General features: G+C 38.6%; 1 protein-coding gene across 2 annotated transcripts in view; it reads left to right on the plus strand.

The window, feature by feature from the left end:
• dennd1b (DENN/MADD domain containing 1B) overlaps positions 1-15,192 on the plus strand; it is a 328,593-nt gene that overhangs the window by 239,955 nt on the left and 73,446 nt on the right. For both annotated transcript variants that reach the window (XM_073063504.1, XM_073063505.1), the window contains one exon: positions 3,601-3,702. In XM_073063504.1, coding sequence (XP_072919605.1) covers positions 3,601-3,702 — 102 coding nt within the window. The remainder of the gene's footprint in view (positions 1-3,600; positions 3,703-15,192) is intronic.

A 15,192-nucleotide genomic window follows, 5' to 3' on the forward strand; every position in this document is an offset into this window, starting at 1 on the left:
CATGTGAAAATATGAAGAGATTCCTCTATCCTCAACAGCTTATGCTCCTGAACCAGTGCAACTAAGCGATACCTTTGAAAATAGGGGCCTTGCTGCTTTCATTCATTCAAATGGACAGACACAGGGATGGAAACTGCAGTTGTGCCTGAAACTAGAATTATTTAAGCTAGGCAGGTCGCTTCGATATTACATGAATATTTCAATGCAAATGCATAGCAAACTGTAGGACATGGATTTCAGTTTCCAGCACAAAGTTTGCATTGGTGTTCACACCAAATTGGACCTCTTTTTTTTTTCCTTTCAGATATTTTCTGTTCAGGCAAAAAAAAGTTTGTGAACCCTTTACAATTACCAGGTTTTCTGCATTAGTTACTTATGAAATGTGGTCTGATCTTCATCTAAGTCACAATAATAAACAAACACAATCTGCCTAAACTAATAACACACAAACAATTGTACTACTTCTCATCAATACTGAGTGCACCATTTAAACAATCAAAGTCTAGGCTCAAATAAGTATGCGAACCACTGGGCAAATGCCTTCTACAAAGCTATTTGGAGTTAGATATTCCAAACAATTAGATGAGTTTGGAGGTGTGGGTTGTTGAGGTGACCTACCCTATAAAAAAGACACCCACAAAGCAACGTTACTGACAGAGCCTGCTCTTCGCAAGAAAAATCTGTTTCTGTGCACCATGCTTTGATCAAAGCAACTTTCAAAGGACCTTAGAAGAAGAATTATAGAGATGCATGAAGCTGGAAAAGGCTACAAAAGCATTTCTAAAGACCTGAGCGTACAGCAGTCTGCAGTAAGAGAAATTGTTTACAAATGGAGGAAATTCAGCACTGTTCTTACTCACCTTAGGAGTGGGCATTCTGTAAAGATCACACCAAGAGCACAAAATGCAATGCTGAAGAAGGTGAAAAAGAACCCAAGGGTAGCAGAAAAGGACCTGCAGAAATCTTGAGAACTTGTTAAAGTCCCTGTTCATGTGTCCACTATAATAAAAAGACTGAACAAGAATGGTGCTCGTGGAAGGACACGACACTGCTCGCCAAAAAAAGAAGCATCGCTGCAACTCAAGTTTGCAAAAAACCACCTGGATGTTCCACCACACTTCTGAGACAATGTCCTGTGGACAGATGAGACAAAAGTTGAGCTTTTTGGCCGAAATGCACACCACTGTGTTTGGAGGAAAAGGGGCACTGCATACCAGCACCAAAACCTCATCCCAATTGTGAAGCATGGTGGAAAGAGGAGCATGGTTTGGGGCTACTTTGCTGCCTCAGGACCTGGACAACTTGCAGTCATTGAGGGAACAAAATTGTATCAAGCCATTTTTACAGGAGAATATCAGTGTAGCAGTCTGTCACCTAAAGCTTAATAGAAGTTGGATGATGCAACCAGACAATGATCTGAAACACAAGTAAATTAACAACAGAATGATTTTTTTTTTAAAAAAAGAAAGTTTGTTTTTTGGAATGGCCAAGTCAGAGTCCAGACGTTAACTCAATTGAGATGCTGAAGAGGACTGTTAATGTAAGGTGTCTCAGAAATATTGATGAACTGAAACTGTTTTGTATAGAGGGATGGTCTAAAATTTGTGCAAGCCTGATCAGCAGCTCCAGGAAATGGTTGGTGAAAGTAATTGCTGCCAAAGGAGGTTCTACCACTTATTAAGTACAAGGTTTTTCCAGCCTGGACTGTGAATGATTAAACAACGTGTTCAATACAGACATGAAAAGTACAATTTTTTGTGTGTTATTTGTTTAGGCAGATTGTGTTTGTCTATTATTGTGATGTAGATGAAGATCAGAAAACATTTTATGAGTAGTTAATGCAGAAAACCAGATAACTGCAAAGTACTCACAAGCTTTCTCTTGCATCTGTACTTCCTCTAAGTTTTGTTTTCAAAACTTCTTGTATCTAATTAAGATCAGCAGCAGTTTGTTTTTCTGTGGCATTCTATAAAATACAAAGCAGGTAGCACAGCAAATTCATGTACAAATTATTTTTTTATGTTCACTTGAACCTCCATCATGTAGCTTAGCATATTTGCTATTTCCTCTTCTTGCATAATTTCCTATTAAAAGCTTCCATTTAAAATAATTGTCTCAATGGCTCCTTGTCGCAACGTTCCACATTTCCATAACTTGCTTTGGAAAGCAGCTCTGTCTGAGTTTCCTTCTGGATCTCATATTGGCCTTGTTTTTTCAAACTTTAGAATCAATCAGATAAGGCAGAGAAAATTGCTATATGAGGGAAAACTTAACAAAATAGCTCCCCTGTATGTTTAATTTACAAGATGCCACACACACAAATCAGCAAAGTTTCTTTGACAGCTTTATTGCTGGAAGCAGGTACATGGGCCACTTCCAACTTACTTTCTAAGCTACAAATATTGTGTCTTGCAAATATGTTTTTGACGCTTACATGTTACTGGGTGATCATCCTGGAATGTTCCACTCATTAGCAATGTACTGAAGAGGTACAAAGAGATGGCTTACCACAGATAATGTGGATGGGCAGTCAACACTGGCCTGGCCAGCAGCACCTATAGTTCATACGCTTCTTTTTCCTCATGGTTGATGCTGATTCCTGGCCTGTTATTTATTTCTCCCGCATATATTCCCTTTATTTGACGTTCATTATCATATTTGCCTGTTTGCAACTTATTCAGTTGCTTATGCTTCGTAGCTATTAAAAATCTGTTAATTTCAGTGTGGAAACAAATTTGTCTTTAACCTCTTAGTTTTGCACACTAACCACAAATGGCAAAACTCTTGTTCAGTGAGTGCATTTAGAATCTCAGTCAACTCCACCAGGACCCATAAATGAAAATTGTCAGAGCCTGGAGCCTTTTTCCTTACCTTTGACTTCCTAAACCTTTTTATTATGTGTTTCCTTCTGATAAGTGTTTTCAATCTGCTCCATTGTATACCCCCATTTTAACTCAAGCGTGTTTTTTCTCTTGACATACCCCTGCAATTTCATTTCTAAAACAGTCACTAAATAATGATTTAATAATTCTTTACTTAATTATTTTCAGACACAGTCTTCCTGCTTCTTCTGGTAAACAGCCTGATGTGTTTTTGCACCTTTTTTTGTTGATGCTTGTGTACTTAAATGAAGATGACTTAGTGCGAGTACTGCTGAAATATTCCTTTTTCTAAGTAGTGAGTTGACACTCGTACTAAACGTTCTGAAATGGAACTGGGAATCATGCATGCTAAGCTGCATTAAATTTCATTTCAGTGCAAAGTAAATTTTTGCAGTTGTAATTGAGCCCTTACATTTAACAAAAAGTCAATTTTATGGTCACTCATTTTGTGGAAGTGACCTTAACCCTCTGGCTTTGCACAGCAACCTGTAAGAGGAGTATTACTGCCATAAAGTTGCCAAATACAGACAGTTAACACTCTCACTCAAGTCTGTGGAATGCTGTCCCCAGGGAGAGCACTTCTGGCTGGTGACATGGCAACTGTACAAAAATGATATTTCCTCTCACCTCATGACTCTTAAGACCATAGGCCTGTTTGAGAAAATGGGGCAATCTTATTTACAACCGTGCTGAACCATTTCTCTTTTCTGTTCAACAGAAGGTGAAGTGCAAAGCTATAGAAGATGTGATTATATTAAATGTAGATACAAATACACTGGAAACACCATTTGATGACCTTCACAATCTACCGAGCGAAGTGGTAAGTAAGAAATGAGCAGTGCCTTTTTTTAATTTCATTAGCTCATTGAATGTGATAAAATCTCCTCTGTTATCACAAATTGGTAGATGCGAGGGTGGGGATGGGGAGTGGAAGGAAGCGGTTAGTAGTATCTCATTTGTTACTTTTTCTTGTGAAAGTCAGAAGCTGTAAATTGACTCCTGCAAAAACAGAATTATTTTCAACTATGGCTGCAGAGGTTTTGAGCTGTGCAGCCAATTGTAAATGAAGCTCATGATCAGAAAGATATCTGCATTCATTAGTTGTAGCTTTTTAAAATGTAAGTCTCTTCATCTTATACTTAATCATTAAATTACAAAGTATGCATTTCTGTCTGCCTAGTGGCATTTCTTGCTGAAGAACGAGTTGAGTTGTGAAGGCAAGTAGAAGAAGGGGGCCAATTATCAGCTCCTGTTTCCCTGCCACCTGCCAGCTCTTTTTCCTTTAATTAATGCTCGGATGGCACTGGTCAATATAATAAGTAATACTTTTACAGTTGGGGTCACAAAATTGATCCTTTGATCTTCAGTATTCTGAAACATTCGTTTCCTTGAATTAGTAGTTTTCCAGTGCACTTTAATTTATTTCCACCTACTTACTGAGATGTTTCCAATGGAAATATCCTATTTGTTTTAAAATGGTCTCTTTTGCTTAGATTTCATTTTAGAAAAAAAATGACAGTTTTAACTTGGCGCAAAAGGATACTGGTCTAAATTAAAGGACGGTTAAAGAAGGCTATCTCTTTATCAATGAAGCCTGATGAAAGAGATGTCAACCGCATTTGTACTTTGATCTTGTGTTGCTTCCACTACTTTTCTTTCTTAATAATCAAGGTGATTAGTACTTAATGTATAAATGTAAGCAAACTGTAAATAGCATACCGCAATACAGAAGTACCCGTTTCTGAGTATCTGTTACACTTCTCTAGAAATTAACATGCAAATTTACAGCAAGAAGTAAGTGCTTTGCTTTTAAATTTATCAAATATACAAAAGTCTGTGCACACTATTTTCATTTTTGTACTCTTCTCTCCCTTCCCAGATAAAGCAATTTTTAAAAATTATGATATATTCTCCCGCTGATTTGAGTAAAGCCGTTACAAGATATGTTTAGTTACATGTGAGTTCATGCCACAATGATTTTAGTCCATATGGAGTTTATTATTAGGTCAGTTTTTATATTGGTCTCAGTTGTCATAAAGGTCTCCAGGTCACAGTTGTCCTGAATTACTGAACTGTTTTCATGTAGACACACTGCTGTGTTGTATGCTGCCATCTTAATAATGGTCTCTTGTCAGATATTCACACATAATATTTAAGAGTTATGGACTATTAGAAATATTACTTTTCTTGATAGCATTCTGCTTTAGGAAATACTGTGTATTTCCAAATGAAGAATAATAATTGTGACTAGCCACTGAAAACCTGTTTATCTACTTGCTTTTGCTGAAACGTTGTTACATTAATGTAGATCTAAAATCTCCTGATCAAATTTTGTTTCACGAATTTTACCATTGATAAAAACTATGAAGAACAAAACACTGATCTTGTTCTACTGTTACAAGGTGAAGCCTTGAGAAAATGCAAACTTGGAAATTTCCTATTGCAATGATTTTTTTTGGCTTCCTTATTTGTAACATTATCCTTAGCAGCTTTTGGTCGTCACTGCAGTGGATTCTGCTAAGGAAAAGCTGTATTCAAAACAACAATTTGAAATCAAGACCATTAGTCATTGAGTCAGAGTTGTACAGCACTGAAGTAGGCCCTTTGTACCACTCCATCCATGTCAACCATTTTGCAAGTCTGCGTTAATCCCATTTGCCTGCATTAAGACCATATCCTTCAATGCTTTACTTATTTATGTCTATCTAAATGTCTCTTTAATGAGTATTTGTGTCTATTCCAGCACATCCTCTGGCAGTGTGTTCCAGGTATCAACCACTCTCTTATCTGTGGAATTCTTTGCCACAGGCGGCTGTGGAGGCCAAGTCTTTATGTAAATTTGAGGCAGAGGTTGATAGTTGCTTAAATGGTCAGGGCATGAAGGGATACAGGGAGAAGGCAGGAGATTGGGGCTGAGAGGAAAATTGGATCAGCCAAGCAGACTCGATGGGCCAGATGGCCTAATTCTACTCCTATATCTGTGGTCTCATGGTCTAAAAACACTTCAGATCCTGTTTAAAGCTTCTTCTCGCCTTAAACCCATGACTAATTGTTTTTAATCATCCTGTCTTTGCCTCTCATAATCTTACACACTTCTGTCAATTCCCACCTCAAACTTCCTAGTTAAATGGACAGCTAGCACAACCTATCCAATCTTTCCCCATAACTGAAATCCTCCAATCCAAGTAACATCCTGGCAAGCCTCAATAACTAATAGATTTTGAAACTTATAAAACGTAAATATGCGTATTCTTGCCACCTGTGCACACCTTGCATTCAAAAAATTCCTTCCATCAGTTTGCTCTGAAGTGATATGAAGCAAGAATCACCTGTCAGCCATTTCACCAGAATAATGTTGGAACAGTTATTTATCTCCTCCTTAAAACCATTAAAATTAATTGTACTCACTGCTGTTCCTTGGTGTTCTATCTAATTTAACTGCATAGAAATTAGTTGAGTCTGCATTTTTTCCAAAATATTTTCTGAAGAGGAGGAGAACAGCCATACAAAACATTTTAAGGGACATCTGCTAGTAACAAAACCAATTTTTGCACCTTCGTCTTTTCATGATTTGGCTGTAATTTGGTCAAAATCTTTTAAATATCAATTCACATTTCTGAGAACCTAACACAAATTTCATTTTCAATCAAGGGAAATTTAATGCAAATTGGGCTCACCAATTTGATTTTTGTCTATTGTTTCAAACCTTCTGAAATAATTGTTGGAACTATTTCTTATGTGGCAAATGGATCACAACAAGTTGCCTGTTGACCCTGGCAACGATGATATGTCAAAAAAGAGAAAATCTGCAGATGCTGGAAATCGGAGCAACACACAAAATGCCGGAGGAACTCTGCAGGCCAGGCAGCATCTATCGGAAAAAAGTACAGTTGACGTTTAATGATAATATGTGAAGTGCATGTGCATTTGATACTGACTTTTGCGTCAATGAACTAAATACAGACCTGAATATGTGGTGCAAGGCAAGGTGCATCTTGTTTGAAGAAAACATTCTTCAAGATGTTGGTGAACACCTAACAACCTACCGTCTTTATGCAAAATTGGCTGATCCTAACTATACAACTTTAGTGTATCTCTGATGTAACCCTGCAAATAACTAAACAAAAATATCACTTAAAACCCAAATCATCACAATGGATTACTGTTGACATTATTCGCAGATGCATTTGGTTTGCAGCAATGGTGCTTCCAGTAGCATTCACTGTTCATGTGGACCTCCAGGAAATAAATCCTTCAGCTCGCCTTCTTGAGGAAAGAAGTTTTTCATTATAAGATTCAGGTTTGTAAGGAAGGTTTCAAGCCGTGCCGACTGAAATTCTTCTCATTTGCCTGCAGAACTTTTGTCTGAAAGCTTGAAAATCAGGTTGTATAACAATAGTTATAGTGCCTGATTTCCTTTTAAGTCGATGAAGACTTCACCTTATAGTGATCAGCAAGGGGCCAAGCAGAGAAATTCTGCCTCTGAGACATAAGTTTGTACAACTCGTTTCAGGAAAATCTTTCTGCATATCTAGAGGAATCATTATGTTTGAAAACCATGTTCATTTAGGTTTTTATTCTTGTTTTTAATATATTTTTTCTGCACTAAAGCTTTGATAAATGTCAAAGAACATTGTCCTGAATGGTTTCCAAGAATAAGATTTTTCGGAACACTTAGAAAGTGGGCTATTAAATTAAAGTGAATTAAATCCAAAGAAACACAGCTTAGACCTGTGCTAAAAATATCAAGAACCTTTGTTTTGGTTGTTCTGAATTTGTTACTCTCACTAAAGAGGGAAATTAAGGGTTCCCTTGTCTTTAGTTGCTTTATTAATGATGTCTGCAGGAGCCAAAAGTCTGCTGTCCTGCCTGCCTTCCTGTGTAATGGCCAAAGAAGACAAAAAACAAACTTACTGGGCACTTCACCCTCAGGCTACAAAATAACATGATACAGTGTCAAAACTCAAGGCCTAAGCATAGTGTAGTCTAAGCAGTTTTGCTGCTCTTTTATTTTGTTCCTTGCCTTATTTAATAGGGCAGTTACTTTTAGATTCTTTAATGAACTAAGCAGATCTTAAACTAAGTTTTAATATTTCTAGAGTTTTGAAACTTACTTTGAAACAGGGTTCTCAATATTACATTGTCAATGGGTATAATTTCCTTCAGTAGCTGTTCTGTCCAAAAGCATGTTGTTACACGACACTTTTTAGACAGAAGTGGGAATAAACAGCTTGTTCTGAAATCTCCAAACCTTGCCAATGTAGCATTTCCTCGTTTCCAGTTAAATCATTAAATTTCTCCACTTATGCATCTGAGAAACTTTCTTCTGAGATAGTTTAACTGCCATTGCCCTATTATTTCTTTTTAATCCCCAACGGTACTGTTTGTGGGATCTGCCCTTGGCATGTACTGGTGTATTGCACCTGTTAAAATTTTCAGACTGAGAAATCCTGATATTTTGTTATCTGATGGTTTACAGAATGAATCCTCCATGTCATACTAATTAAAAGGGCATAGAGAGTCCAGTGGATTTGTATGTTCTTTAACCTTTCTCACCACAGAGATATAGATTATGTACTTCACAACCTGTGCTGAAGTTAATTGAAAATACTTAATGAGGCTTGGTATATGCAGCCAGAGCACTAAATGAGTTGGATTTCAAAACTTTCATCTGTAGCCATCAAGCCTTGATGTAAATTGAAAAGATCACAGCTATTGGGAAAAGACCTATATTGTAAAGTCCTTTCTGCATAGATTATGAACATCATAACTCAATGATTTTTCCATAAAAATATGGCTGTAATTGGACCCTATGGGGGTCCCTTTCTTTGATCAGATCACAGTAACTGTGACTTTACACTGAAAAATGTCACTGCTGTAAAGGTTTATCACCTGTAGTGCTTAGTTTTCTCTGATGCCTTGTACTGTGCTGGTTATCTTTATTAAAAGAAGTATAATGAGTAATTAAACAGCAAATCATTATCTGAAGCACAGAAAAAAATGCTTCAATATTTAAGTTATAGTGATTGTATTTTCTCATTACTCATCCCTTGTCTGCATTCTTGCCTTTTTTTTCAGTGTGCAGTTTATTGCTAATTATATTTTGATGAAAATTTGGTCTCATTTCATTATGCAGCTATTTGCGATTATTTGTGCGGTGATTTTATTTCTGTTTTTCTTTTTTCTAAGTAACTGTGAGACTGAAGAAAAAGTCGACCATTGCAAATTACTGAAATTATTCTTGCATTGAGAGTTCTGTCTTCAATATTAATTAGTTATGAATGGGAAAAAAGATGGAGCTTATTTAGCCCTGATTGGTTCAGTGATTTTAAAAGTGTGCTCTTCTTAGTGATAGGCGATATGTTGCACAACTGCAGTGAAGATCTGTAGGTGTGTTGCTCGCTAAAGTGTATCAGAGTATTTAAAGTCAAAACTATCAAAATATTTTAACATGACAAATAGAAGCAGGAGTTTGCTATTTGACACCTTGCATATTACCTGCCATTTATTAAGAACATAGTGACCTCAGCACCATTTTGTGGCACTAATGTTAGGTACTCTTCATTTCTTTAATATCCTAAAATCTGTCACCATCCACTTGGCAATTAAGCCTTCACGGTCTGCTGGGAACAGAATTCCAAAGATTTGCTACCCCCTTACCTATTTATTCAAAGGTAAGGTGACCTATTTATTTAAATTCTCTGCTGTATATTGCCCAGTTCTCAATTCACTACAATGTTACGACCCAGTCCCATATGCTGCAGTTCTACTTTTAGCGAGATGCGCACTTATGACATGTGGCGTGATGACATATGCCATTCATGTACTTTTGCATAGAACCCATAATGAATTATGTAAATAACAAAGAATGCTTTATCAAACAACATATTTAAAATATTACTCCATTACTACTGAAATATTAAACGCGCAATACTATGCTTTGGAAATAACCAACTATCTGCTGGAGGTACCTCAGCAAGTCGAACAGCAAACAAGGAATTATTGGCGTTTAGGGTCGCAGTACATCAAATCCTGATGCAGGGTTTCAACCCACCGTTCAACACACAAGATTTTCCCCCAACAGGTTGTTTATTGCTCCAGATTCCAGCAGCTGCTGCCCCTTTTGCCTCCATGCTTTTAGAAGGTGGTTTTGAAGATTCTGGATAGCACACATTGTCAAACTCCAAAATTCAAAAGATTCTAGATTTTTCCATGGACTAAAATGTAGCAACTGTAATTCTATTTTTTGAGTAAGAAAAGACAGAACAAACAAGAGAAGTATAGGAGCGTACAGGTTATGCCTGGCTCTGTGTTTTCCTGTCAATTAGTTTTGGAGTTATACAACATAACAGTGGTGACAAGTAAGTTTTAAACAGACCCAAGATGACTACTTATCTGTTGAACCACAGTGAGATGTTTGAGTTTTAAAAAAAAAGTGCAGTGAAACATTCACTTTTTTTTAAAAAAAAGCAGAAAGCAGACAATATTCACGAGTTTATTAATGGTGAGTACTGTTGTAATAATAAATTTAAAGAAAAGCAGAAATGGCTGGCTACATCAGAAAAACAGATGCATTCAATTATACAACAGATAACTGGATTTTGTATACTGAGTGCATTAAGTAGTATTTCGAAGTAAATGAAATAGCCAATAAAAAGTGAGTGCCGGTTTTGCTGAATGCATTAGGTGAAAAGGAATAAGTTTGCTTAGAAGTTTAACTGTTCCAACCAAACCAGCCAAAATAAGCTTTGCTAATATCAAAGTAATGCAGGAACATATAGAACCAAAACAATTGTTGATTGCAGAATGCTTTAGGTTTCATAAGCAGAATCAAAAGGAAGAGGAATCCATTTCAGTTCATGTGGCTGAATTGAATGAACATTGCCCATTCGGTAGCAGGCTTAATCCTGCACTAGGAGATCATTTAGTTTGTGCAATCTTACAAGAAAGCAATCAGAAACGGCATTTAAAACAGTATTTGAAAATGCTGTAATGGAAACTGCAGACAGGTTCAATTGAGGTTCAGTCAGGAATGACAGTGAGCATGAAAATAATTGCAGTGACTACACAAATAGGCCTGGCTGAACCAGTTGTGTTACCTTTGTGACAAGGGTGCACATTCACCAGACTGCTACAGATTTAAAGGCAAAACTTGCAGAAAGTGCAACAAAGTAGGACACATACGAAGAGTGTGTTGGGCAGACTGAGATAAATGGACTGCACAGGAATCGATGCAATGCTCCTCAGACAGGATGAAGAGGTCAATACTCCCCAATGCCATTAGGCTTTACAATTCAACCGCCAGGACTTAAGAACTTTTTAAAAGCTATTATAAATGCTTTTTGAGATATTGATTTAGATGCATATCATATTTTTTTACTGAGTTAAGTATTGTATGTAATTAGTTTTGCTACAACAAGTGTATGGGACATTGGAAAAAAAGTTGAATTTCCCCATGGGGATGAATAAAGTATCTATCTATCTATCTATCTATCTAAGAGAAGATAAAAAGTCAAATTGCAGTTTCAGAAAGAGCACTAATCTTCATGCTGCTGATGAAAAATCTGAATTATGAAAGTAACACAGGACTGTATAGCCTTGAGATGTAAAATGTGAAAACTGTTAAGAGACAAGCAATAAGGGTTACACCAGGAGTGAATGGCAAATTAATTAAAATGGAATTGGATACTGGCTCTCACACACACAATCCTGGAGGAACTCAGTAGGCCAGACATCGTCTATGGATATGGAAAAAAGTAAACATTCGACATATGGGGCTGCAGCCGTTCATCAGGCCTGATACCACAGCAGTGTCAAAGGTGGCACTGGAAAAATCCAACATATCAGGGGTAAAATAGTGTTAAATGAAAATACTACACTCAAGTTTTACAAAGCCTGTCCATTTCCTTGTGCCATCTGTGATAAAAGAAGGAATTCTTTCCAAGGTTCATTGGAGCCCATGGGCAACACCAGTGGTCCCTGTAGCCAACAAGAATGGATTTGTCAGGATCTGTGGTGATTTTAAGGTCACCATCAACTCAGTACTAAAACTAGATGAATACCCTCTACCCAGGATAGAGAATACCGTTGCAAACTTTTCTGGAGGAAAACACTTCAGCAAAATGGACTTAACAGAGGCCTACCTACAGATGGAGATGGAAGAAGAGTGAAAAGTGTTTAAACATAGAAAATAGGTGCAGGAGTAGGCCATTCGGCCCTTCGAGCCTGCACCGCCATTCAGTATGATCATGACTGATCATCCAACTTAGAACCCTGTACCTGCTTTCTCTCCATACCCCCTGATCCCTTTAGTCACAAGGGCCATATCTAACTTCCTCTTAAATATAGCCAATGAACCGGCCTCAACGGTTTCCTGTGGCAGAGAATTCTACAGATTCACCACTCTCTGTGTGAAGAAGTTTTTCCTCATCTCGGTCCTAAAAGGCTTCCTCTTTATCCTTAAACTGTGACCCCTCGTTCTGGACTCCACCATAAACACTCACAAAGGGCTTTATCAATACAATAGGCTTATTTTTGGATTAGAAAGCTATAGACCAGGCATTGCAAGGCTGCCCAGGAGATCAGTCTACCTAGATCGTAATGTTATCAATAAGGATGACAAGGAATATCTCCAAAATCTCAAGACAGTGTTAAAAATATTAGAAGGTTATGGGCTCAGAGGACAGCACAGCAAGTGTGAATTCTTTAAACCAAGCATTACTTGCTGTGGTCACATCATTGACGCACAAGGATTTTACACAAGTGTGCTCAGAAAATTCAAGCAGTAGTGGATGCCCCAGGGGCAAAGTGCATGTCACAGTTGTGGTACCTTTCAGGATTTGTCAATTACTATAGCAGGGTCCTGCCAAACTTGGCTTACTGTGATCCATGCCTTGATCTCATTACTACAGGTCTAGATGAAATGTCGATGGACAAAACAGCATGAGGTGGCTTTCCAAAAAGCAAAAAAAATCATGAGGTCAGGCTCTGCACTCACACATTATTATCCACATCGTCCACTGAAGCTTCCCTGTGATGCCTCACCCTATGATATAGGTGTAGTCATGTCACATGTAATGAGTGATGGAAATAAATGTCGCATAGCCAATTTCCCTTATAGCTGCAGAGAAAAGTTGTACACAGATTGACTGAAAGGCCTTGAGTCTGATTTGATGTGCAAACCATTTCAACCAGTTCTTGTATGGGAGAGAGTTTACCCTCATTACTGTTCATCATCCACTGGTGTCTACTTCCAGTCCACAGAAGGGTGTTCCGCTAACTGCAGCAGCATGAATGCAGAGATGGGCTCTGCTTCTTGGTGGATGCAATTACAAGATCATATCCAAGAGGACAACTAATCGTAGAAATATTGATGGGATTGACCTGTTACCCTTGGAAAAGGAAATACCTGAAAAAATTTACAGAAGAGTACACTCCTCTTGACATGTTCAAAGGTCCAATTCAATGTCAGAGAAATATATACAATATACATCCTAAAATGCTTTTTCTTCACAAAACATCCATGAAAACAGAAGTGCCCCAAAAAATGAATGAATGAGAACCCCAAAGCCCCCCCATGTGTAAGCGGCAACAAGCAGTGATCACCCCTCCCACCCCCAGTAAAAGAAAGCGTATCCACTACCGAGCACAAGTGTGAGCTAGGCGATAGCAGAGACGCACACCTTGTAGTTATCCCAAAGACTATCGCATTTCATCCGACATTCGACAGCCCACAGGTTCTCTCTCTCCCTAATAAGGGAGAGGGAGGTATCCCCCATTTTCACAGCAAGTGGGAGACATAACAGCAGCCGGCTGGTTTATGATGTTAAAAAGTCCGTTTTGTTGCTTTTTACGGGCTCTGTGCCTGAAGATCATGAAGATTTCGGGTCTTCGGTCCCACAGCGAAAGCTTTTCCGGTCTCCCTGATGACACACGAGTCACCTGTTGTGACACCGACCCTCAATCCGCCCGTCTCCAGAGCCCTGAGATCTTAAGCTTTCATATACGAGCTGGAATCACAGGCCGAACCCTTGGCATGCCAAACAACGGCCGGTACTGAAAACCCAAGAACGGGTCCCATTCCCGCAAAGAACCAAAATCTGCATGTAACTCCAGGTCAGGGTCTTCAAAAGAACCCTGAAAGGGAAAAATAAAGATATTAAAGATGAAAATTGAGCTGTTTCCGAAGATGCAAGCAAAGGATTCACTGTTTAGCACCATCTTCCTAATGCAAATTGAAGGTCTCCCTATTGTGGCAGAGATAATTCAAAGGGAAACCAAAAGAAACCCTGCACTGTCTCAGGTCTACATGGCCACCCAACAGTGCTGTAATGTGCAGCAAAAATTCCAGTTCCCCATTCTTACCAGCTCTGGGATGAACTTGCCCTTGACGGGGATTGCCTTATGTGGGGACTGAGAGTAGTTGTACCATCCAAACTGAAAGCTAACTTGTTGGAGGAGCTACATGCTGGTCATTTAGGCACAGTCAAAATGAAAGTGTTGGCTCAAAGCTTTGTCTGATGGTCTGGGGTAGATCAGCAGACCCCTCCATTCTTGGGGAAAGTCCTGCATTGCCCTGGCAGGGGATTCATCTGCATTTTGATGTTACCATTCATGGGCACAAATTCCTTGTTAGTAGTGGAGGCAGCTACAAAGGGGCCAGAAGTACTTCCATCAGCCTCACACATGGTTGGTGTATTGAAAAGCTGCTTTTCAAGGACTGCTGTTCCAGAACACTTGGTCAGTGTGAATGGACGATGGTTTGTTGCAGAAAGTCACTCCCGAAAGTGAATATAAATCATTCCATTCATCTGCACCTTAGTACCCAGCTTCATATGGCTTGGTGGTAAGGTTTGTCTAGAGTCCTAAGAATGCACTTTGAGCAATGTCAGCAGAGCACACTACACTGTCACTGAATCAGAAGCTCACCAATTTCCTCCTTGCATATCGCAATGCATCACACACTACAGCAACTCACCAACTACGCTGTTCCTGGATTGTCCCTTGAGATGATGCTTGGATCTCCTCAAACCCTATCTCAGAAGGAGTATGCAGGACAAACAGCTGAGACAAATTGAGGGTGCCTCAAGCAAGGAGTTTTGATGTTTCACTCCTGGACAAGCAGTCGTGTCGAGGGACTACGGGGGGTGACCAAAAGTGGGTATTTGGAAAGATTAAGGACAGAACTGGACCACATTTCATACACAGTGGAAATTGTGCAGACAACACATTGATCAGTTGAGGAGAGCAGAGTCAATTGTTAGAACTCTCAGAACCACTTCCTGTAGTCCAAGAGTCAATTCCTATAGCC

Source organism: Hemitrygon akajei, chromosome 12 (genome assembly GCF_048418815.1).
Source record: "Hemitrygon akajei chromosome 12, sHemAka1.3, whole genome shotgun sequence".
Taxonomy (NCBI): domain Eukaryota; kingdom Metazoa; phylum Chordata; class Chondrichthyes; order Myliobatiformes; family Dasyatidae; genus Hemitrygon; species Hemitrygon akajei.